This window comes from Sorex araneus, chromosome X (assembly GCF_027595985.1).
Source record: "Sorex araneus isolate mSorAra2 chromosome X, mSorAra2.pri, whole genome shotgun sequence".
Classification (NCBI taxonomy): Eukaryota; Metazoa; Chordata; class Mammalia; order Eulipotyphla; family Soricidae; genus Sorex; species Sorex araneus.
In genome coordinates, this window is record NC_073313.1 from 172,531,887 (window position 1) to 172,556,960 (window position 25,074).

The window sequence follows — 25,074 nt, forward strand, 5'->3', positions numbered from 1 at the left end:
AATGTTGATTGGCCTCATTTATGCTATCCAAAGCCCTATACTTTTCTTTTCTTTTCTTTTTTCCATCTGGAGCAGGCAGAGAGATTGCATCTGTTCCATCTGGGGTTTCCTGGTGAAATTGGCTCAGTATGGGGCCCAGAGAGATCTCCAGCACTGTGGTGTCTTCTGGGACTCACTGCTGTGTCTCTGGGCCAGGGATGTTTGTGCACTAAGATCCACATTACAAAATTTTCAGCAGATTACAAGGTTGGCGCTGGAGTTGGTTCGTGGGGTGACTGCAAGTGCTTCCATGAGTATTTGGAAGGGGGGGAGGTAGCCCACCTCAACTCTGAGAAAGCCTGGAGATTTCAGTTGCAAAGCGCACATACCAGAATTTTCAGCAGATTATATCTTGATGAGGTCCATCCTGAGATGATGGAGTCAGGTCGGGGGTATGGCGGCAATTATGGATTGTGGAAGCAACCCACCCCACCTCCAATTTAACTCAATCTGTTCAGCCATGAACAGGTCCGAGATTAACTGGGGTTTTCTATCTCTTTCAAGATTTATCTATGAGTCTCTGAAATAAGGTCAATAAATGAACTTGTATAGCTGAGCTGGAGGTGGTTTGTGGGTGTGGTTCCCACATACCTAGCTTTCGGATGTTTAATTTCTTGGAAAACTTGGTTCCAAGTTGTTTGGGTCTGGCCAAAGACACAGGAGCAATTTGGGGGTATCCTGAAGGCACCATCAGGATTCTGATGCACCCCGCAGGTACAGGTCGACCTGTTGAAGTCCTATAGTTTTCTAGTTGAACAATATCTATGAAGGCTTGACTTAGGGAAAAACAGGTGACTTTTCTCTTTTAAAAAGATTTTTTAAGTTTTTCACTGGTCTCACCGAGCCAGCCAGCAATCAAACCTGGAATCTTCTGATCCGTAGTCAGACGCATTATCCATTGTGCCACTGGATTTTTTTTTTTGGCTGGAGCAATAGCACAGCAGGTAGGGCATTTGCCTTGCACGCGGCCAACCTTAGTCTGATTCCTTCGTCCTTCTAGGAGAGCCCAACAAGCTGCCGAGAGTATCCTGCCCACACGGCAAAGCTTGGCAAGCTACTAGTGGTATATTTGATATGCCAAAAATAATAACAACAAGTCTCACAATGGAGACATTACTGGTGCTTGTTCGAGCAAATCTGTGAGCAACGGGATAACAGTGACAGTGACTGTGATTAAGTTTTTAAATTTAAAAATTTAGTTAATTTATTTTTTAATCGAATCACTGTGAGCTACACAGTGACAAAGTTGTTCACAATTGAAGTTTCAACATCCATACCTTCACCTGTACATTTCCCAACACCAGTGTCCCCAGTTTCTCTCCCACCCTCCCCTCAAACAGGTGGCCTTTCCATTAACTCTCTATTGAGCTATCTCCTTGATTTGAGCTACCTTACCAGACTTATAAGTATGTACTAACTATTGTACAGACTTTCCTTTAGTCGAAAGGGAGAAAATCTAGCGCAGGTGGATCATAAATAACAACATTGCCCAGTAATTTGACTGTTCACATGAGTGCCCTTTAAGAATGAATAGGTATAACGGCCACTCGATACCCCTATTGCAAACCACAACACCCAATTGGAGAGAGAGAACAAAAGGGAATACCCTGCCACAGAGGCAGTGTGGGGTGGGGGGAGATGGGATTGGGGGATGGGAAGGATACTGGGTTTTTTGGTGGTGGAAAATGGGCACTGGTGGAGGAATGGGTTCTCAAACATTGTATGAGGGAAACACAAGCACGAAAATGTGTAAATCTGTAACTGTACCCTCATGGTGATTCACTAATTTAAAAATAAATAAATTTTTTTAAAAAAAATGAATAGGTATAACTAAAAACTTCATTTTAAAAAAACATTTCAGGGGCTGGAGCAATAGCACAGTGGGTAGGGCGTTTGCCTTGCACGTGGCCCACCCGGGTTCGATCCCCAGCATCCCATATGATCCCCTGAGCACTGCCAGGAGTAATTCCTGAGTGCAGAGCCAGGAGTAATCCCTGTGCATTGCCAGGTGTGACCCAAAAAGCAAAAAAAAATTTTTTTTCAGTTTATTTTTTGGAAAGGAGAGTTAGGCCACACAAGTAGTGCTCAAGACTTAGTCCTGGCTCTGTGTTTAGAGATCACTCCTGCCATTGCTTGGAGGGTCATATGCATTTTCAGGGATACGTACTGGGGTTGGCCACATGTAAGACAAGTGTTTCACTCCCTTTACTATCTATCTGGGTCTTATATGACTTTTTAAAAATTCTATGATTCTTGTGAAAAGGATAATTGCCTCTAGGAGCCACATAAATGACATGTCATCTGCCCTTTTGGAAACATCCCCAAAACAATGGTAGCCTCATTTTAGGGAGAACTCTGTAGTTATCTGAGTCATCTGCTGATGGCTTTTCTTAACTCTATTAAGAAAATATTTGGGGAATCATTCCCATTGATGTTCAGGGTATATTCCTAGCTCAGTGCTGGAAGCTCCTCCTGGAGATTGTCAGAGTATGCTATACCAGCAATCATACTGGTACATGCAAAATATGCACTCCAGTTAATTGAGTTATCTCCCTGGCCCTAATGGTCTCTTATGAGCATTCCTAGGGCACATTTCACCACGAGCTTTTAGAGGAATCTACAAAAGAAGTTTTCTTTGTGGGGGTGAAGCGGCATATGTAATTATTGGGCCTGCAAGGGAGATCCTTGTCAGTCTGGAGTATAGGTTGGCAGTAGCCCATGGTCGGCTTTAGGATGCCAAATCAGTTAGAATAAAAAGCATCATCTTGATTTAGGAGGACTGTCCATCTGGTTTGTCCTTGCATAGGACAATTAGCATTCATCCATCTCCACAGAATGAGTGATGGCTACAGAAATAGAGGGAAAAAAATTTGGAGGTGTTGATAATGTACATCGACAGTATGCGATCTGGAGCTCTTGGCTGATGTTTTTAACCAAGTGAAGTTAAGAGAATTAGCTATCAAATGTTCAGAGCAGTCTGGCAGAGGATGGCAGATCCAGCAGTAAGTAAAGAACATTCAAAAATTTAGGAGAACCATACCAGGAAAGCTTGCCTGTGTGAGGAAAGCTTACAAAGAATTTCTGAAAGATTTTTTTAAAAAGTTTTCTTTTTCTACCCTGTTTTTCTGGGGTCTAAACAGCTTTTCTCCACAGACACTAGCATTATAGTTCTCTTTTCACCTCAAAACTGTGACTCATTTCAGTAACTACAATTTTATTCCCATAGTAGAAACAAAGTTCTTTACTTTATACCCAGTCAACATTAGTGGCTGTGTTGGCATGTCTGACATGATGATGGATCGATTCGGTGTAATTGCAATCTGGGTTCTGCAGTATTACCCTCTAGTTTCATTCTATTCTGTCTCACCAAAAATGAGTCCTTGGCATGAGCTTCTACATGAGTTGACCCAGAGTTTGTTTCCTTATTTTATGGCCCCAAAGAGAGATGTTTTTAACATGTTGTTCTGTAATTTTCCAGCAACAGATTCGACAATGAGGTTTTGGCAGTAACCCAAGAATCAATAAATATATAACAAGATGCATCAATTGAAGTATTGGCTGCATTTAGGAGAACAGCTTTGTGTTCTATCCAAAAGCGAGCCCATACCCATTGTCAGCTCCAACATCACACATACCCCCAGAGGACCGGCCTCCCCCTCACCTGTGCTCACAGCTCCGTTCCCCTTCCCTCCATCCCTTTGTCAAACTCAGTTTGGTAGTGTGACTCTCATGTTCATTAACCAGTTGTTATTCTGTCTATGTTTTCTTTATATTCCACATATGAGAGAACTGTTCTGTGTTCCTCTGTTAGACTTCTCTCAAGATGATACTCTCCAGCTCCATCTAAGTTGCAACATGATTGCATGATTGCACAGAGCCAGGAGTAAGCCTTGAGCACTGTTGGTGTGCACCCCTTCCTCCACCCAAGAAAAGAAAGAGAAAATGAGAGAGAGAGAGATTTACAAGAAGGTAACTCTTTTCCCAGGCAAAGCTTTACTGGGAGAAGGGGTCTTCTGGAAAAATGGAGAACAACATCTTTGCAAGAACATAAGGGAGTCAGCACAGGACAAAGGATCTTGGCCAAGGCCAACAAAGGGAGCATAGTCAGAGCATGATCTGTCAACTCCCTTGTCTGTTGCCAGGACACATTTCCCTCAGCTCCAAGAATTGCATATGGCGCACTGGTCTGCACATCACAGGATGATAGAATGTGCAGGTTACCTAATACTGCTCAAGCTTCAGGGCTAGGAATTCTCTCCTGCCTTCCTACAGAGGAAGTCTTCTATATATGATTTATTTTTATTTTATTTTCTAGGTTCATAAAATATTTTACTTATGAGTCAGGAAAGGAAATGAAAAGAAGTCAGGAAAGCTCACAGATTATGGGAGGGTTTTCTGAAGCACGGGTCCAGAGAAAGGCAGAAAGCTTTCCCCTCTTCTTCTTCTTCTTTTTTGAGTGTGTGTGGGGCGCACACCTGGCAGTGGTTAGGGGTTACTCCTGGCTCTGCACTCAAGAATTACTCCTGGCTGAGCTTGGGGGACTATATGGGATGCTGGGAATTGAACCTGGGTTGGACTTGGGTCCGGTGTTTGCAAGACAAACACCCTACCCGCTGTATTATCACTCTGGTCCAACCTTCCCTTCTCCTTCTCCCACCCCCATTTTTACCAAAGCGGTGGGATGAGCATTTTTCTCTGAGCCTAAAGTAGGTGAGCAGGTAAAACATAGGTTAGGATGTCAAGAGGATTATTTTCTAATATTTGGCATCTAGATTATATAGTCAACTTGGTTATTCAGTTTATTAGGTACTTCCTGGGCCTTCCCTTCTAACATTCCATACTGATTATTCCTTTTCTTGGGACCATTTTCTAATCTCAATACTTTCCTTTGTCATTATTTCCCCCCTACAAAAAACTACTTAAAAAGTAGGGAGCTCCTACTGTGGTGGAGAAAAAAGTGCGAAGAAATTGTCTTACTACTTCCTGCTAAAAGTGGTGGCAGGTTGAGGCTGCAGGTGGAGCCTCCTCTCATACTCTGAAAGCATGCAGTGTATTTTTCTAGATTCTTAGGTTCTGGCGAAGGTCTTTTAATTGCTTATATATAACTGCCCTTATGAAAGGAACCCCTCCAAAATACAAGGTTAGCCTTCAGTTCTCTTGCATGTCTCCCCACTTTTCTGTCCCCCCCAAAGAGGTATCTGTGCCCCTTGTTCCTCTCTGTAAGTCACATAACAGAAGCAGGTGACCACTCTTCAACATCTGGGTCTGACTGACAGCCAAGAGACCAAAATGAAGAACTACTGCAAAAATGGGGAGAGGGAATGAGCATTAAGTAAAGTTTTAAGTTGATCCATTTCTTAGCTATGTTAAAAACATTTGGCCCGTATCTCTTAAAGACCTTCATAAAATTTGTTTCTGGTGTAGAATCCTTTAAGTTATAGATGTAATGCATCCCAAAATGGACATTCCATCTGACTTCTGCATAGACAGACACATTCATTATACATTTTAAAAACCTGATTTAGAGATTGGAGTGATATCACAGAGGGTAGGGCATTTGCCTTGCACGCGGCCGACCCAGGTTCGATTTTCAACATCCCGTATGGTCCCCTGAGCACTGCCAGGAGCAATTCCTCAGTGCAGAGCCAGGTGTAACCCCTGCGCATCACTGGGTGTGACCCAAAAAGGGGGGAAAAAACCTGATTTAGCTTGTCCTGAGGGGGGTTGTTTTCTGGATATTGTTTTGCCTTAAGGCAAGGTTTCTGAGGAATTATAGGTTGATTTTCTTGATGGGTTGAAGAGCCAAGACAAGGCCTCATTCTATCTTACCCTCACCAGCATTATAAACTTAATCCAAGCCATTAAGAACTGAACATTAGCCAATGCTTCTATGGTTCTCCATGGGAAATTGTGTCCATCTTCTCCAGAGGGCCAAAGTCCTATGTTTGGTTTATTTGATTTGTTTTGGGGCCACACCCAGTGACGCTCAGGACTTACTCCTGACTCTAGCTCAGTGTCAGTCATGGCAGGCTTGGGGGACATATGGGGTGAGGGGATCAAAACAAGATCAGCTGTATGCAAGGCAAATTTCATACCTGCCGTCCTATGACTCTGTCCCCATTTTTTTTTGTTTTTCCACTTTTTGGGCCACACCTGGTGGTGCACAGGGATTACTCCTGACTTTGCAACCAGGAATAATTCCTGGTGAGCTCAGGGGACCATATGGGAACCTGGGAATTGAATCTTGGTTGTCAACCTGCAAGGCAAACAACCTACCCACTATACTGTCAATCTATCCCCAATGGCCATAGTCCTTTAAGCAGTCAACCCATTGCAAAAATTCTGAGAATTTACCAGCAGCACTGAATTGATATAAGGTTGTCAGCAGGAGGGAGTAAACTGGTTAGAAAGTTCATCCTTCTATCACCTTACAGTTCCTTATGTAGTCATTAGTGGCTAATAAAGTGGAGGACCATTTATTGCCATTAAACATAAAATTTTATTAACTATTAATTTTCCTCATGAACTTTCCTAAATTCCATTAATAGGTTCATGAAGTTTCACTCTAGTTGAACTCTCTGTCTGTCTGTCTGTCTGTCTCTCTCTCTCTCTCTCTCTCTCTCTCTCTCTCTCTCTCTCATTTTACCTTTTACGAAAACTGTCAACAGTGAAGCATCAGAGATTCTTTCCTCATAGACTAACAAGTTTCCCAGCACAGTTTCAGTCTACAGAGACAAGTAACAGTGTTTCATTTACAATAGTAATGTTGTCAGTGACTGAGTGCCTGGCGACGTCAGGACTGGGGAGAGTGGTCTGCAGAACTCCCGCATGGTGTGGACACCAAAGTGTTGTCAGCCTCACTAAGGCAGCTCTCAAGCTGCACCTGAGACCCAGTTGATTGGAGACGGGGAGCTAGTCCCACAGACTGAGGTGGTGTTATATTCTTCAAGGAAGTCAGTTGCAATTTCCACCGGGGTTTGGGCAGAGAAAAGAATTTCTGGAGTAGAATGATCTCTCCCATATGTGGGATATTAGGAAACCTCGGAAATACCAAATGCCCAAAAGCAATGAAAACAAAGAGTAGGAAAACTAGCCTTCAATAGAAAGCTTGGCATGGGGCAGGAAGAAAGAGAGAGAGCCCAAAAAGTAAAGGAAATTTTGCATACTAAAGAAGGGCGGGGTGGGGGCAGAGTACAGCAGGTAGGGTGTTTGCTTTGCATGCATCTGACCCTGGTTCAATCTCTGGCATCCCATATGGTTCCCCAAGCACTGACAGGAGTAATTCCTGAGTGCAGAGGCGGGAGTAACCTCTGAGCATTGCTGGGTGTGACCCAAAAGAAAAAAAATAATAAATAAAGAAGGGCCTGGGCAGCCCCAGAGTGGATGTCCCAGGATTGCCTTGGAAAGCTGAGTGGATGGGCCTGTTCAGTTGGGGTTCTCAGTACAGTTAAAAGTTCTATTACTAGGGTGTTAAGGAGAAAGGGCTTTGAGTGTAAGACTGGGAAAAGGGCAAGATAGTCTTTTACAGATCATACCTTGATTTTATGGTTTCTGTTTTCATCTCAGAAGTGCGTTTATTGTGTGGGTTGAATTGCATTTATTGTGCTATGTTGGATTTTTATTTGTCTATGTTCCTCACTTGAGTATAAATACCTTAAATATTGGTCAGCTGTCTTGTCCACTGTTTTAGTTTCAAAACTAAGGATAGTTCTTGACACACTAGTCAGTCCATCCATATTCGTTTTATGAATGATGCCTTCACCATTTTGAATAAAGTATAGTCTCTTCCTAGAAATATTTGTGAAAATTTCTTGAAATACTCAATAATTTAGCAAACCACAACACCCAAAAGGAAAGAGAGAGATCAAATTGGAATGTCCTGCCACAGAGGCGAGGTGGGGATGGGATTGGGGGGGTGGGAGGGATACTGGGTTCATTGGTGGTAGAGAATGGACACTGGTGGAGGGATGGGCTCTCAAACATTGCATGAGGGAAAAACAGCATGAAAATGTGTGAATCTGTAACTGTAGCCTCACTATGACTCACTAATTAAAAAATAAATAAAATTTAAAAAGAAATACTCAATAATTTATATAAGCCTTAATAGAAGGAATAATGTTCTAAATCATAGATGACATTAATAAATTAATAGGGTCCTGGAGCTGGAGCAGTAGTGTACAGGAGGTAAGATGCTTGCTTGATATGTGGCTGACTCAGGTTTGATCCCCAACATCCCCGGGCACCTCCATGAGTAATTTCTGTGTGCAGAGCCAGGAATAACCTCTAAGCATCACCGGATGACTTAAAAAGAAAAAAGGAAAAAAATTATATATATATGTATATATATATATATATTCTGTATCATGGAGAGTTTTGTTTCCCAATGTTAAAAAGAGGCAGTCACTGACATTCAAGCAATCCTTCAACTTATTCCCTCATTCTTCTTCCTTATATAGTGAATGAGAGCCATGTCTAAGTTTTCTAACCAGCCCTGAAGACACTGTTGGTACTCAAAACCACTAAAATATGAATGTTTTGATATTGCAGGTTGTTGAATTTCTTTTGGAGAAGGGAGCGGATATCACCCTTTGCAATTACAGCAATCAAACAGCAGTTCATGTGGCTAATTGTGAAGTGCAAAGACAACTTCTGGCCATCAGTGGAATTCAAGCTCCCCAAATGCAGCTTCTGCGAAGTTCATGGCTAGGCGATCTTGAACAGCTTCAACATTTGCTGGTCAGTTAAATTGATGTTGGCTTCTGCCTTGGGGTGGGTGGGTGAGCAATCAGAAGGGCACATGGACTCCTGTAAGAGATAAAGTTACTTTCATACTGAGTTGCTAAAGTTTCAGGCAGGGAATCTGGAATCTGAGAAGCAGGATGAGCGAGAACACAGGGTGCAAAACAAGATAATGAAAGAGCCCCGCAGCAACCTTCCTCCAGTTGAAAGCTAGAAGTCCCGCAGCACCACTGGGAAATGAAGTGCTCCCTACATGCCCCCGGAGAACGACGGTCAACTTGCTCAGAGGAGTTCCCTTGACATCACAACCATTTGTACAAATGCTGCTCAGGTCCCTCTGGAACGGTTGCAGTTATTATCTTTATCCTGAAATGGAATCAGAGAACCTATGCTTTGCCTAATATTTAGCAGTAACTAAGGTTAAAAGTTATTACTAATTTTTAGTTTGGGGGCCATACCTGGTATGGTGGTGCTCAGGGCTTACTCCCAGCTCAGGCCTCAGGGATCACTCTTGGCAGTGCTTCGGGAAGCATGGGGAACTGGAAATTCAACATGGGCCTCCTGCATGCAAAGCAAGCACTAAGCCCATTTAACTAGTTCTCTGGCCCCGTTTCTTACTTTTTTATTTTCTTTTGGTTTGGGGGCCACAACCAGCAATGTTCAGGGATCACTCTTAGTGATGCTTGGAAGACCATACGAGGTGCCAGGGATCAAACTGGATCAAACTGGTTTTGGCCACAAGCACCTTAGCCCTTATGCTATTCTCCAACCCTGAGAATGTATATTTTTGAGTGTTATCTTCATAGGATATTTTTCTTGTTCGGATTTCCTACCATAGATACTCTTTCCTATATAATTTGCAAAATGATATCTACAACCAGGATTAGTTAATGGTGACTGACAACTGCTTACTAGTGGCATTACCTGCAGAGAGGCTGTCAGTTGGTATGACCTTCCAACTGAAATCAAGTGCTGCTAGGAAACAGTTATTTTTTATAGTCCTTTATAAAGAAACACAAACAGATATAAGAATGGAAGGAATTCTGATCACCTAGAATTTAAGAAAGTAAAAAATCAAATCCAAATTACTAATTATTTTGTTTTACTAAATAATTTATACTTTTCCCCATGCCATGAACTAGCTTAATTTTTTTGAAAGATCATAAATTGTATTTAGTACTCTTTACAACATCTGTTTGTGTAATCCAATGTTTTTTATAGCCTCATTCTCCCCCTCTAATAGTTGGCAGCTGAACTTTAAAAACGGGGCCCCTGTAACTAGATTTTGAGCTTAGTCAAGGGCTGCTGAATTAATGAGTTAGTGCAAGACTATTCTCAGCTCAAAACTTTCATGTTGGTTCTAACTAATAATAACATTGATGTAAGAAGAGTTTCTTTTCAGAGACTGAAAAAATATTAACTAATTAATTCCCACAACACCCCTCTGAGGTAATGTCATTATCTCTAGTGTCTCTGGAGAAACTGAAGTAGAGACACTATCTTGACACGGTATAAAGAGAAACAGATGAAAATGAGTGTGTTACTTTAGTCTATATAAGATACAGTTTGGATAATTTGGTATTCCAGTAGCTTCCCAGTGCTGATTTATCTGAAAATTTTTACTTTTGCTAAAACAACAAATAATTTCTATAAAGCTAACTCCATTGGCTGTATAAATACTGTTAAATAATTTAAATAAGCTGCCTTACTGTAAATAATTCTTTGGCAGGTGGTAGGGGGGTGCCATATATGGTGGTGCTCACAGCTTACTCCTGGCTTTGTGCTCAGGGACCACTCCCCAGTAGACCTTGGGTGACATATGGGGTGTCATGGATCAAACCAGGTTGGCCATGTGGAAGGCAAGTGCCCTGCCTGCTATACTATTGCTCTTGCCCCTAAATCCTTTGTTATTCCACAATGTTTTTACAGCATAAGTCATACACTCAGCTCAGTGCTTTTCATTTTCTTTTCCTAATCATCAAAACAACACTACAAATGCTACTCCTGCTTTATGGCTAAGGACTCAAAGCGAGTGAATAGGGTTGTGAGATTTTGCAACTAGAAATACTGGATGCTGGGTTTTGTTTGAATTCCATGTGAATATCAAGTTGTTTTTAAACTATAATTTATGTCTCAAATTAAATTAATCACTGTTTAAGTACCAGAGCAATAATACTGCGGGTAGGTGTTTGCCTTGCATGCGGCCTACTCAGGTTCGTTCCTCAGCATCCCATATGGTTCCCCGAGCACCACCAGGAGTAATTCTTGAGTGCAGAGCCAGAAGTAACCTCTGAGCATCAGTGGGCATGATGACCCGAAAAGCCAAAAACAGCCGAAGAAAAAAGAAAAGAAAATTAACCATTGTTTAACTGGGCATATTTTATTTGTATCAGAGTTATCCTAGGACCCCTTAACAGTGTTCTCAATTTAACTTTGTTAGAAGGCTTAAGTACCCAGGTGAAGCTCAGGGCTATCAGGACTGTGCCCTTTCACATCACCAGATCCCTCCTGGTATTAATAAAGAGAAAGACTATCTTGAAGCTAAAGTGAGAATCTGGCTGAACTGATGGGAGTGGTATTAGAATTGTGTGTGTGGGGAAACGATTAACAGCTTTGTAACTCACATAACCTCAATCAATTTTTTTAAAAGACAAAAAAGAAAACAAACAAACAAAATTCTGACAATCGGGCAGTGGGGCAAGGGCCGTGGGTCAAAGTACCGGTACATGTGCCTGGCGCAGGCCCAGATTGTATTCCCAGCACCGCCTGACCTGCCCAGCTCTATCTATTGAAACCATGGTGGCCCCAGAGCACTGCTGGGGAGGCCCCTCACCTTAAACAGGTAAGGAGTTATGCAGCAAAAACATAACTGAAATAAAGCTTCATTTTTTGAAGTCAAAAGAAGAGTTCCTGGATATTAATTTCCCCAACCAACATGGCTTGACCCCTTTGATGCTGGCTGTGAGGGACGTGGACCTGTTTGAGAGTCTTGATATGTTAACAGTCTACAGACCTGTGGAAGTCCTGTCCGAGCTTCTCAGGCATCATGCGTGAGTAGGAGGGTCCAGTTCAAGGGTAGATTATTCTTTAAGTGGTATATTAAATGTCCATGCCTATCTGTTATAGAGACAGTACAGTTGCAAAGGAACGTTCAGATATCAGCTGCTGCTAGCTATTCTTCTTAAGATGTGGCCCTGGGCAGGGGCCTCGAGTTCATTGTTGTTTAAACCACAGAAACAACTGGAAACAGAAGATTTAAGCGACAATAACAAACTTAAAAATGTACCTGTCAAAGTGGCAGGCTGGGGGATGGGAGGGAACTCAAGACACGGGTGGAGGAAACTTGACACTGGTGGTGGAATTGGTACTGAACACTCCATGTCTGAAGCTCTACTATAAATAACTTCGTGCATCATGGTGCCTTAATAAAAATACATTTTTTAAAAGGTCCCTGAGTCAGAGAGATCGTACAGCAGGTAGGGTGCCTGCCATGCACAAGACTTATTTGGTTTGGATCCCTGGTGCCACACATGGTGCTCCAAGCATAGAGGCAGGAGTAAGCTGGGAAACAAGCAAACAAATAAAAATATAGTGGCACTTTCTTTTTTGGTTTGATTTTCTTTAAGTAAACATTCTTGTGACAAGTAACAGAAATATTAAGTAATTCTTTTTTTTTTTTTCTCTCTGAGTCACATCCAGCGATGCTCAGGGGTTACTCCTGGTGGTGCTGGGAGATCATATGGGATGCTGGGAATCGAATCTGGGTTGGCCTCATGTGCCAGGCAAACGCCCTACCTGCTGTGCTATTGCTCTGGCCCCCAGTAATTCTTGATTATACAAACTTCTTACCTCCAAGATGTTACTCATTATTTCAGGGAGCATTGCTAATATATTAAAACTAGTTTATCAAAACTAATGCTGGCTGTGAAATGGAAATCACATTGAAGTGATTTCCAGTTGTCTAAAAATTACTTTATGCCAATATCTCTTTTTACAGAAATGGAAGTAAATAGCTTATTTTTAAGCATAAGGCTAATATGCAATTTCTCACATTAGAATAGCAGTTTCCTGATGCTGTTTGCTATGCAGATAGCTTATTGTCAAGTAAAAATAGATGGTCTAAGTACTTTGTCAATGTTTTACATGGGTTTTATCTTAGGGAAAAAGGGGAAAAGGCGGTTTCAAGAACAAAAAAATAGTCAAAAATACAGACCAGCTAGTAAAAGAGATAGTAAAAGAGATAGAAGTTTGAAGCTACCTCAGACTTTAGTGATAAGACACTGCTGAGGAGATTGTTGAAAATTATTATTACAGAGCATCACCTTAGAGATGGTGTTCAGTGGAATGAGCCCAAAACTTGGAGGCAAATGGATTCCACATGGAAAAACACAGACCAAAGCATATGAACAAATTGAAGTTTCAATGTTAGGGTATTTGGTTGAGGTTAATTATAAGGGAGGTCCAATCCCTCCATTCTTGGTCTTAGGCTATTTCTTTTTTATTTTTCTTTTTGGGTTACACCCAGCAATGCTCAGGGGTTACCCCTGACTAATGCACTCAGGAATTACTCCTGGTGGTACTCAGGGACTATATGGGATGCTGGGAATCGAACCTGTGCAAGGCAAATGCCCTACCCACTGGACTATCACTCCAGCCCCTGCTGTTTTTTAAAAAAATTTTTATTAGTGAATCACCGTGAGGTAAGACTTACAAACTTTCATGCTTGCATTTCAGTTATACTGCTATTGAGTGCCCATCTCTCCACCAGTGCCCATTTTCCACTACCAGTGGTACCAGCACCCCTCCTACTAACTCCCACCCCATCCTCCCCTCCACCCTACCCTGCCTTTGTGGCAGGGCATTCCCTTTTGCTCTCTCTCTCCTTTTGGGTGTTGTGGTTTGCGGGCTGAAGGTAGACTATAAACCAAACATGATGGCCACTTAATACTTCTGCTATTTCTTTTTAATCACAGTTTTGATGAAGAAAAGGTTATGAGAGAATATTGCTGCAGACCATGAAACATTTATTTTCCCCCATAGAAAGAAAATAATTCATGATAAAAATGTTCAGGTTAAACTACGCTTGTAGTCGAAGGCCATGTGGGGGAAGGGAGTTGCGGGCTGAATGAGGGCTAGAGACTGAGCACAGCGGCCACTGAACACCTTTATTGCAAACCACAACAGCTAATTAGAGAGAGAGAACAGAAGGGAATGCCTTGCCACAGTGGCAGGGTGGGGTGGGGGGGAGATGGGATTGGGGAGGGTGGGAGGGACGCTGGGTTTACGGGTGGTGGAGAATGGGCACTGGTGAAGGGATGGGTTCCCGAACTTTGTATGAGGGAAGTATAAGCACAAAAGTGTATAAATCTGTAACTGTACCCTCACAGTGATTCTCTAATTAAAAATAAATAAAATTAAAAAAAAAATGTTCAGGTTAAAGACTGTGATCAACTTATTTCTTTTCTCAGAATTGACTAGTGATGCAGGTTTAATTATTGTTTCCCTCACAGTGATCTTTGTTCTGTTTTGGGGTCACTCCTGGCGGTACTAGGGGCTACTCTTGGCTCAGTGCTCAAAGTCTCTCCCAATTGTGTTCAAGGGACCACACTGTTCCATAAATCAAACCTGGACCTGCTGTATGCAAAGCATATACTCCAGTGCTTTGCGCTACATTCCCAGAGCAACCCCCACCCCTGCACCTTCACCATAATCTTTCATTGTTTTTCATAATTTAATCTGTAGATCAAAGCTTCTTGAATTTTACCATTTAAGACCAGTTTTCACCCAAGAAATTTGTTACACAGTGCTGGATATTTAGATGTATAAAATAGGTATACAAATCAAACATTTGCTGATAATAAATTATAAAGAACTTTATCTTGAAAAACTTTTGAAAGATTTTTTTGTGAGTCCCACATACAGTTATGCCAGTCCACATGTGTTCACAACCCACACTTTTTTTGGTTTAGTTTTTGGGTCCACACTCATTGGTGCTCAGGTCTTACTGTGTAATTGCACTCAGGAGTCACTCCTGATAGACTTGGGGGACCATATGTGCTGCCAGGGATTGAACCCAGGTTAGCCATGTGCAAGGCAAGTACCCTACCTGCTATACTACGACCCTGGTCCTCACAACCCATATTAAGAAATAGCGTCTAGAAATCCTGAGCTGATGTCTAATCCTAGGGTTCAGTACACAGAGAGAGGACAGGAAGATATTTGTGTCATGACAAGGAATCCTAAGACCTGCCAGTTGGCCTTAATAACCCCTGGCAAGGTAATAGGAATGAAAAGATCAGATAGACAGGGATTTTTATGATAAGATGATTCCACTCAACCTAGAGTCTATGAAATAAGCAAATTAATCTAATTAGAATAGGGAGTGGGGGCTGGAGCAATAGCACAGCAGCTAGGGCGTTTGCCTTGCAAGTGGCCAACCCGGGTTTGATTCCCAGCATCCCATATGGTCCCTGAGCACCGCCAGGGGTAATTCCTGAGTGCATGAGCCAGGAGTAACCCTTGTGCATCACCGGGTGTGACCTAAAAAGCAAAAAAAAAAAAGAATAGGGAGTAGTTGCGGGTAAAACCTGGTGGTACTCTGGAGCCACTTCTTGAGCACCACGTGGAGATCAGATTAAGGACAGCAAAAAGCAATACAGCACCGTAATACTGTATGATCTCTCTGTAAACCTAATTTCAAAGAGAGAGAGTTCTGGCATTTTTCCACCATTTTGGTAAATAAATAAAGAAGCTGTTGATATTTGGAAAAAAAGAGTAAGTAGTTCACTAAATCATTGGAAAGAGAAAACTAATTTAGTAAGCTATTTAGAATGTGAATAAAACAATTTATTAAGATGTTTCTTATTTATTTGATTTATATATCTTAAAGAATTACAAACCCTTTGTCCAAACTTGGTAACTTTATGCCAATAAGAATTTTTAAGAATGGAAATGGGAATAATATATAAAACACATTTAAAAAATATTTAACATTTTCTCCGCGCCCGCACCCCCAGAATGACTGACGAAGAGGACGGAGCTGCTTGGGACACCGGCAGCCCACCAGCAACCTGCAGTATGTGACTTGAGAGTTTCCGCCAGGTCCCCCGAGCGGGGGCCTGGCGTTTCTCTTTTTTTTTTTCTTTAATCTATCTCTCTTCCCCTCAACCTCTGGGCACAGCACAGCATCTATCCCACTTCTGAGCGCAAAATGGAGAGACGCACCCAAGTGCGCGGCGCGGCTGGCGGGGGATCGAGGGCGGGGAAGTACCGGTCTCCGCCCACATCGGACACTTAAAGAGAGTGCAGCCACGTGGGCTTTCCCATTTCTCCGCGCCCGCACCCCCAGAATGACTGACGAAGAGGACGGAGCTGCTTGGGACACCGGCAGCCCACCAGCAACCTGCAGTATGTGACTTGAGAGTTTCCGCCAGGTCCCCCGAGCGGGGGCCTGGCGTTTCTCTTTTTTTTTTTCTTTAATCTATCTCTCTTCCCCTCAACCTCTGGGCACAGCACAGCATCTATCCCACTTCTGAGCGCAAAATGGAGAGACGCACCCAAGTGCGCGGCGCGGCTGGCGGGGGATCGAGGGCGGGGAAGTACCGGTCTCCGCCCACATCGGACACTTAAAGAGAGTGCAGCCACGTGGGCTTTCCCATTTCTCCGCGCCCGCACCCCCAGAATGACTGACGAAGAGGACGGAGCTGCTTGGGACACCGGCAGCCCACCAGCAACCTGCAGTATGTGACTTGAGAGTTTCCGCCAGGTCCCCCGAGCGGGGGCCTGGCGTTTCTCTTTTTTTTTTTCTTTAATCTATCTCTCTTCCCCTCAACCTCTGGGCACAGCACAGCATCTATCCCACTTCTGAGCGCAAAATGGAGAGACGCACCCAAGTGCGCGGCGCGGCTGGCGGGGGATCGAGGGCGGGGAAGTACCGGTCTCCGCCCACATCGGACACTTAAAGAGAGTGCAGCCACGTGGGCTTTCCCATTTCTCCGCGCCCGCACCCCCAGAATGACTGACGAAGAGGACGGAGCTGCTTGGGACACCGGCAGCCCACCAGCAACCTGCAGTATGTGACTTGAGAGTTTCCGCCAGGTCCCCCGTGCGGAAATCTCTCTCTCTCTCCTTCAACTTTCTCCCTGGACTTTAGACAGAAACCCAAAACCGCGCGGCCGCTGCCGCGGCCGCGCGACTTAATGTCATCTTAGTATCAGCAGTATGTAATGGTTCCTTCTTAATGGGTCGGACTTTTGTGGGTGTTCCTAACAAGAATAGTAAGTATTTTGTTGAAATATTGAAGGCAATCAAAATGGTAGCCATCTCTCTAGACTGAACTAAGCTATATCCCCACGCTGGCTGAGAAGAAATATCCTTCTTTCTCGGGAAGAAACGTGGCGTGGTGTCAAACATAGTGTGATGTCCATTAAGCAAACAGACCTGGTGGCGTGGGAATGGGAAATAAGGGGAAAAATTAGGTACATGGACCAGCGGGACGCTGGTGGTATCTCGAGCCGGAGCCGATATCAGCGCAAGAGCTTTGGTTCCAGAAACTGCTTCCAGACACTCTACTAGACTATCAACTAAGCCAGAGCCCCACGCCGGCTGATGACGGGAAATAACCATCCTCTTCGGTTTTTTTTCCCTTTGTCAGACAGCGTGGCGATTACTAAACAGGCGTGAACTCGGTGGCGCGGGGCAAGGGGGAAAAAGAAAAGTTATGTAACAAACAGCAGGACTTAATATCTCTATATGCTTAGTAATGGAGAATTATCAAATGCCTCATTGGCAATAGGACTGTCTTTTTCTTTTTGGGGGGAAACCCCAGCAACGGTAGTGAGTTGTGTGTTGAAACATGGAATGTAATCGAGATAAGCGCAAATGAAGTGAAACCTATCACATATAAGGGTGGGGACTAGGGAGGTGGGAGGGGGCGGCAGATAGACTGGGGGGGTTGGGAATGTAAGATGGGCACTGGTGAAGGAAGGGGTATTTGAATATTGTATAACTGACATAATCCTGAGAACTTTGTAACCCTCCACTTGGTGATTCAATAAAAAAAAAAAAAAAAAAAAAAAAAAAAAAAAATAAAAAATATTTAAACTGTCATTTTCTATCTCATAGATTTTTTAAATTGTTGCTCTCCCAAACTACTAAAATTAATTATATTTAATACAAATGTCTTCCTGTCATATTGGTTTTCTCTTTTCAGCAAATCTGACTAAATAATCTTTGGTGTTTATTCAATTCTTCCTAGAGATCCTAAACTCTGTGATTTTAGTGGAAAATCAGCAATACATTATGTGTCACAAATAGAGAGCTTTAAGAAGCAACAGTTATTGGACATTCTAATGAACTCTATACCCAAACCAGGTAAATATTTCTCTTCTACTTGCTAAATTCCCCAACTACAAATGTCCTATTGGAAATTTTTTTCTATATATATTTTATAGATCAATTTAAATAAATCAAACTTGTTTGCTTTCCGTTATGTTTTTAGCTTTGGAGCCACATTGGTAGCACGTGGGGTGAGTCACTCCCTGCAGAGCTTAAAGGCCATGCAGTATGGGGATCAAACTCAGGGCATGTGTTTCAGTCCTTTGAGCTATGGGCCCAGTTTATAATAGTTTTTAAAAACTATATATTGAAGTGATATTTATCTAGCTATTTATTGAACAACAACTCTGCACAGGCCTATGCACAGGTGATCTGGAAGATGCAAAGTGGATTACAGAATGGACCAGTCTTATAAAAGTCTTCAGGATGGGGTCTTCAGAAATGGTAAAAGGGTGAGGTACATGCCTTGTATGTGCCCTACCCTGGCTCAAACCCTGGCACTGCATGGTTTTCTATCAACACTACAGGGTGTGGGCCTAGTAGCTCCTGGTAGCACATCCAGGGAGCAACACATCCTCAGGCCTTCACATTGCACCTCAGGCCGTCCTAACTACGAGTCTTCAGGATAGACCCCAGGCTCCTTGACTACTGCCTGGGATGGAGTGGGGGGCAAAATAAAAACGTAATAAAACAAAAATGTTTAGATTCTCTTTTAGATGACAAGGGATAGGTGACTTAAGTCAGAGGAGAGACAGAGTTGGTTATGAGCTTGCAAGGGAGGAGGAACATATGTGGTGATTGAAGTTTGGAAAAGCTAAGAAAGGAGAAAAAGAGAAGTTTGATAGAGGTGACCATAGGATACCACGCCATGACTTAGAAATGGCAACAAAGAAAGAGAAAGATATATTAAAACCAAAATGCTATTTGTGCTTGCTCTCTGATGGCACTAGAGAGCTGCCACTGCAGCAGGAGCAAGGCAACTTCATATTAAACAAATATGTTACCAAAGAAATTATCGACAAGTTTGATCCATAACAGGTTCACTTTTCAGAAGCTATGTGTCATCTTACTGATGAAAATTACAATAAAATTGAACAATAAAATGACAAAATAAACGTCACACGCAAATTTTAATGCTATTTAGCAAATGTGTGATTTTGTGGAACAATAGCTAGATTCATGTTTTTTGGGGTGAAGCTTCTGGAGAGATAGCAAGCTAACCCTCAGAAGGTTTCAGGGAAGAAATGAGTCTCAATCCAGTCCTTGAAAAGAGCAGCACATACTACAAATGAGCATGGCTTCTCTCTGAGGCAACCAGGAGAAAGGAACTGAAAGTTTGGGAAGGAGCATAAAAAGTCGCAGAGGTTCAGAAACTGCGTCTATGGAGGAGAGAGGTTTCAATGCCATTGTGAAAGACATGTGGTTCTCCAACAAAATAATCCCCAAAGAATTTTCAGTCAGGGAATAGAAGAAAATCATGGTTAAGACAAATCACGTTTATCATATAGGATGTAAACTGGGAGAAAGGCTCATGGCAGGGAACTTTATGAAAAACAACAGAAGCATCCTTGTGATAGGAACCGGGAATGATGGCCTTGGGCTGTTAGTGGCCTGTCTGAGAGGTGCTGTGTACAGGAAGTCTGAGAGAGTATGGAAGAAATTGAAAAAATCAGTGATAGAAGATTGATAGAGGAGGGTCAGAGAGATAGTACAGGGTTTAAGGTAATTGCCTTGCACATAACCAACCCAGGTTTGATCCCTGGCACTACATACGGTACCCCACGCACTGCCTGAAATGAGCCCTGAGCACAGAGTCAGGAGTAAGTCCTGAGCACAACCAAGTGTGCCTTCCCGACTTAAAGAAAGATTAATAGAGATCTACAGAAGAACTGAGAGATTCTGTCAAAGATGATACCAAAATTTCCAGGAGTGGAGAGACAGAAATACAAGCAACAAATGGGAGAACATCCTGGTTTCAAGAGGTTATTAATGGCTGGGCGTTTAAAACATTGAATATGATGGAACTTGGGGACTTTCAAGTGGCAATTTTCTGTAGGTCGACTTGTGAGAAAGGATGAGTTGATAAAGCTACTTTGCAGTGTTTTTATGAAAGGAAACTTTGAGGACCTGAGAATGGGTAAGTGGGTGAGATCAATAAGGAACTGATGATGGTGAGTGTGCTAAGAAAGTCAGAAATCTGTAAGACAGAAGCAGAAGATATAGTGCAAAGAGTAATGGAGAATAAACAGGCAGTCTGGATGTAAATCACCTACTCAATTTTGTTTCAGTTACTAGATAAATGAGAGAGCATTGAAAGGGGAAGGCATTTTCAGATAGTTAGATCTCATGCTTCTATTAGCAGAGGGAAAAAAACGATGCAGGTGAGAGCAGGGATCCTTAGGAACTAGCTGGGAATTCACTATTGAATGTTCAGAATTCTTTCAATTTAATGTGGCTTCAAGTGCTAGACAGGAAGTGTGCTAGAGTGGCTGAGTACTTCTGTCCTTAACAACTATAGAGCAAAACATAATTTTCAGCCCATGAAGAGGAGTTTCATTTGACAACTTTGTCTCCCCATCCCTTTCCTGCCTCTTTGACTGGTGCTTTTCCTCTCTCTCTCTCTCTCTCTCTCTCTCTCTCTCTCTCTCTCTCTCTCTCTCTCTCTCTCTCTCTCTGCTTTTGGGCATTGTTGTTTGCATGTCTAATTTCCTTTAAAAACAAAGAGTAGTTCAGGGCTGGAGCAATGGCATAGCGGGTAGGGCATTTCCTTGCACGCGGTCGACCTGGGTTCTATTCCCATCATCCCATATGGTCCCCCGAGCACCACTAGGAATAACTCCTGAGTGTGTGAGCCAGGAGTAACCTCTGTGCATCGCCAGGTGTGACCCAGCCCCCCCCCAAAAAAGTAGTTCATTTATTCTGTAGATTTTTGTTGTATCTTGTATTGTTCTTGTATCTCTTCCTGGGGAAATTATTGCCAAAAGCTTTTAATCAGGATGTCCAGCCACTGATTTGGTAAAATCCTTTTACAAAATGAAATTGAATTTAGAACCTAGAGATGGATCTTTCTGTGAAATTGCTGGAGAGGAGTCTTGTCAAAACATATTATTATGTTTCTTTTGGCAGAAAAACATGCTGAATCACTGCTAGACATTTGTCATGATGCAAATTCTTCTCCAACTGATACAATAGTTACTAAAAACCAAAATATAATCTTGCAAAGCATCAGCAGCAGTGAGGTAAGATGTTCTCTAAGGAAGTAAACAAAAAGTGGATAATCTACTTCATCTACTACTTCATTTGTGTTGCTTAAATATTTTGTAATATTCATATAAAATTGTGTTTTAAATATAATCACAAAGAAATTCAGAAAAAAATAATAAAATAGATTCTGCTAGTTTAATCTCAGAGCAGTAATTACCTACTCAGTTCCAAATTGGTGCAGTGTGTGTGTGTGTATGTGAGTGTGTGTGTGAGTGTGTGTGTGAGTGTGTGTGTGTTATGTGTGATGTGTGTGTTTGCACTCAGTGCATGTGTTTGTATATTTACATAGTAGAATACAAACAAAATAATAAAATGTAGTTTATCTTTATGTATTTTAATATGGAAATGGGGATGATTGATCTCTTCTTGTCAAATCTGTTACAAGCTACCACAAAGGAGGTGCCTCTTGCTCCTGTTCATTGCTGTCCTTCCTGTGATGATGATGCCACAAAAATGCCCTTTACTATTCCATATATATATATATATACATATATATGCTGTACTATACTAAATACTGTATGTCTCATACTATACTATACTGTGCTAAGCCATGCCATGCTATACTATACTATATTATGTTGTGCTGTATCACACTAATATATACTCTCTACACCATAGTAATAATACTAGAAACAAGTTTTGTGAGTCACAGAAAACAGTGGGATGAAACCCAAACCATGCAACAAATTGGTCGCAATGGTTGTCTGCAGGGAAAGAACTGGACATGGACTCTCTATTGTATACTTATTTGTAATGATCAATTTTGTTTGTCAGTGTGTTTGGGCTCATTCCTGGTGAGGCTCGGGGACCATGCAGTGCAGAGGATCTACTCCAGGTCTTTCTTCCTCATGCAAAGCATGTGCTCTGACTCTTTGAGCCTTTTCTCCAGTCCCTAACTTTATTTTTTTGCCTTTTTGGGGGTCACACCTGGCTGTTCACAGGGGTTACTCCTGGCTCATGCACTCACCTGACGGTGCTCGGGGGAACACATGAGATCGAACCCGGGTTGGCCGCGTGCAAGGCAAATGCCCTACCCACTGTGCTATCGCTTCAGCCCCATCCAGTCCTTAACTTTTGAATTTTTATAAAATTTAATGGGCCAAATTGTTAAATATATCTTATTGATAATAAAAACTGTCTGCAAATATGTTTAAATTTTTATTATTCTCTTGTAAAATTTTTTTATAGAGGCCATATCCCTCAGTGCTGGAACTAAGGGTCTGGCCTACTTTTTTAAAAAAATTTATTCTTTTATTGAATTACCACGTGGAAAGTTACAAAGCTTTCAGGTTTAAGTCCCAGTTATACAATGCTCGAACACCCATCCCTTCATTAGTGCACATATTCCACCACCAAGAATCACAGTATACCTCTCCCCCAACCCCCCCACCTCCCCAGCCCCCTACCCTGCCTGTGTAACTGATAAATTTCACTTTTCTTTCACTTTACTTTGATTACATTCAAGATTTCAACAAAAAAACTCACTATTATTATTTGGAGTTTCTCCGCCCTAAAGTCGGACCTGCTGAAAAGGAAGCATTTGATAATTTTTTTTTCATTGCTGAGAATGAAGAGATACAAGTTCAAGCGGCCGCACTAGCAGCCGCAAGGTCTTGGATTTCTGTATTTTAGTATTTTAGTAACTAAGTCCAGAGAAATATCTGCTAGAAATTGCATCATTGCAAGCTTGTACCTCTCAGCTACTTTATATTCCACATATGAGTGCAATCTTTCTATGTCTGTCTCTTTCTTTCTGACTCATTTCACTCAACATGACACTCTCCATGTTGATCCACTTATATGCAAATTTCATGACTTCATGTTTACTGACAGCTACATAGTGTACTACATTGTGTAGATGTACCAGAGTTTCTTTAACCAGTCATCTGTTTTGGGGCACTCTGTTTTTTTCCAGATTGTGGCTATTGTAAACAGTGCTGCAATGAACATAGAAATGCAGATGTCATTTCTACTATACTTTTTTTGCCTCTCCAGGATGTTCCCAGGAGTGGTATTGCTGGGTCAAAAGGAAGCTCAATTTCTAATTTTTTGAGAATCATCCATACTGCTTTCCAAAAGGGCTGAACCAGTCAGCATTCCCATCAGCAGTGAAGGAGAGTCCCTTTCTCCCCACATCCACACCAACACTGGTTGTTTTTGTTTTCTGGGATGTGGGCCAGTCTCTGTGATGTGAGATGATATCTCATTGTTGTTTTTATCTGCATTTCCCTGATGATTAGTGATGTTGAACATTTTCTCATGTGCCTCTCAGCCATTCGGATTTCTTCTTTGGGAAAGTTCCTATTCATTTCATCACCCCATTTTTTGATTGGGTTGGCAGTTGTCTTCTTGTGGAGTTCAACCAGTGCATTGTATATCCTTGATATCAACCCTTTATCAGATGGGTACTGCGTAAATATCCTTTCCCATTCTGTAGATTGTCTTTGTATTTTGGTCATTGTTTCTTTTGAGGTGCAGAAGCTTCTTAGTTTGAGATAGCCCATTTATTTATCTCCGTTTTCACTTGCTTGGCCAGTGACGTGTCAGCTTTGAAGATACCGTTGACTTCAATGTTGTGGAGGGTTTTGCCAACCTTGTCTTCAATGTACCTTAGGGATTCTGGTCTGATGTTGAAGTCTTTAATCCATTTTGATCTGACTTTTGTACATGGTGATAGGTGGAGATCTAAGCCCATTTTTTTTTTGCATATAGCTGTCCAGTTTTGCCAGCACAGTTTGTTAAACATGCTTTCCTTGCACCACTTAACATTTCTTGCTTCCTTATCAAAGATTAGATGATCGTATATTTGGGGGGGGGTGTCAGAGTATTCAACCCTGTTCCATTGGTCTGCAGCTCTGCCTTTGTTCCAATACCACGCTGTTTTAATTACTACTGCTTTGTAGTAGAGTTAGAAGTTGGGGAGTTTGATTCCTCCCATTTTCTTTTTCCCAAGAATTGCTTTATCTATTCGTGGGGCCTTATTGTTCCATATGAATATCAGGAGCGCTTGCTCCATTTCTTTGAAGAATGTCAAGGGTATCATTATAGGGATCGCGTTGAATTTATACAATGCTTTGGGGAGTATTGCCATTTTGACAATATTAATTCTTCCAATCCATGAGCAGGAGATCTCTCTCCATTAATCATGTCTTCTTTTATTTCCTGAAGTAGCGTTTTATAGTTTTCGTTATACTAGTCCTTTACCTCCTTAGTTAAGCTGATTCCGAGGTACTTGATTTTTTAAGGCACAATTGTGAACAGGATTGCTCTTATCATGTCGCTTTCTTCTCTCTCATTATTTGCATATAGGAAAGCCATGGACTTTTGGGTATTGATTTTATAGCCTGCAACTTTACTATACAAGTCTATTGTTTCTAGGAGTTTCTTGGTAGAGGTTTTAGGGTTCTCTAAGTATAATATCATATCATCTGCGAATAATGAGAGCTTGATTTCTTCCTTTCCTACCTGAATGCCCTTAATATCTTTTTCTTGCCCAATCGCTATTGCAAGTTCTTCCAGTACTATATTGAACATAAGTGGAGAAAGTGGGCATCCTTGTCTCGTCCCTGTTCTTAGAGGGAAGCTGGCCTACTTTTGAAGTCCTCTGTGGGGCTATGTGATTCTGAAAATCAAACTTAGAGTAACATACATGCTAGAAATATGCACTACCGCTTGAGTTTTCTTCCTGGTCCCAAA

The 25,074-nt window shown here is 42.0% G+C and overlaps 1 protein-coding gene across 5 annotated transcripts in view; it reads left to right on the top strand.

Annotated features, from left to right (window-relative positions):
- The first annotated feature begins 18,113 nt into the window (after positions 1-18,113).
- MAP3K19 (mitogen-activated protein kinase kinase kinase 19) overlaps positions 18,114-25,074 on the top strand; it is a 57,423-nt gene continuing 50,462 nt past the window's right edge. For 4 of the 5 annotated variants that reach the window (XM_004616504.2, XM_012934502.2, XM_012934503.2 and 1 more), the window contains exons 1-2: positions 18,129-18,150; positions 21,241-21,353. In XM_004616504.2, coding sequence (XP_004616561.1) covers positions 18,129-18,150; positions 21,241-21,353 — 135 coding nt within the window. Of the gene's footprint in view, positions 18,151-21,240; positions 21,354-25,074 lie in introns of all 5 variants that reach the window. The other variant, XM_004616503.2, reaches the window with a different exon arrangement.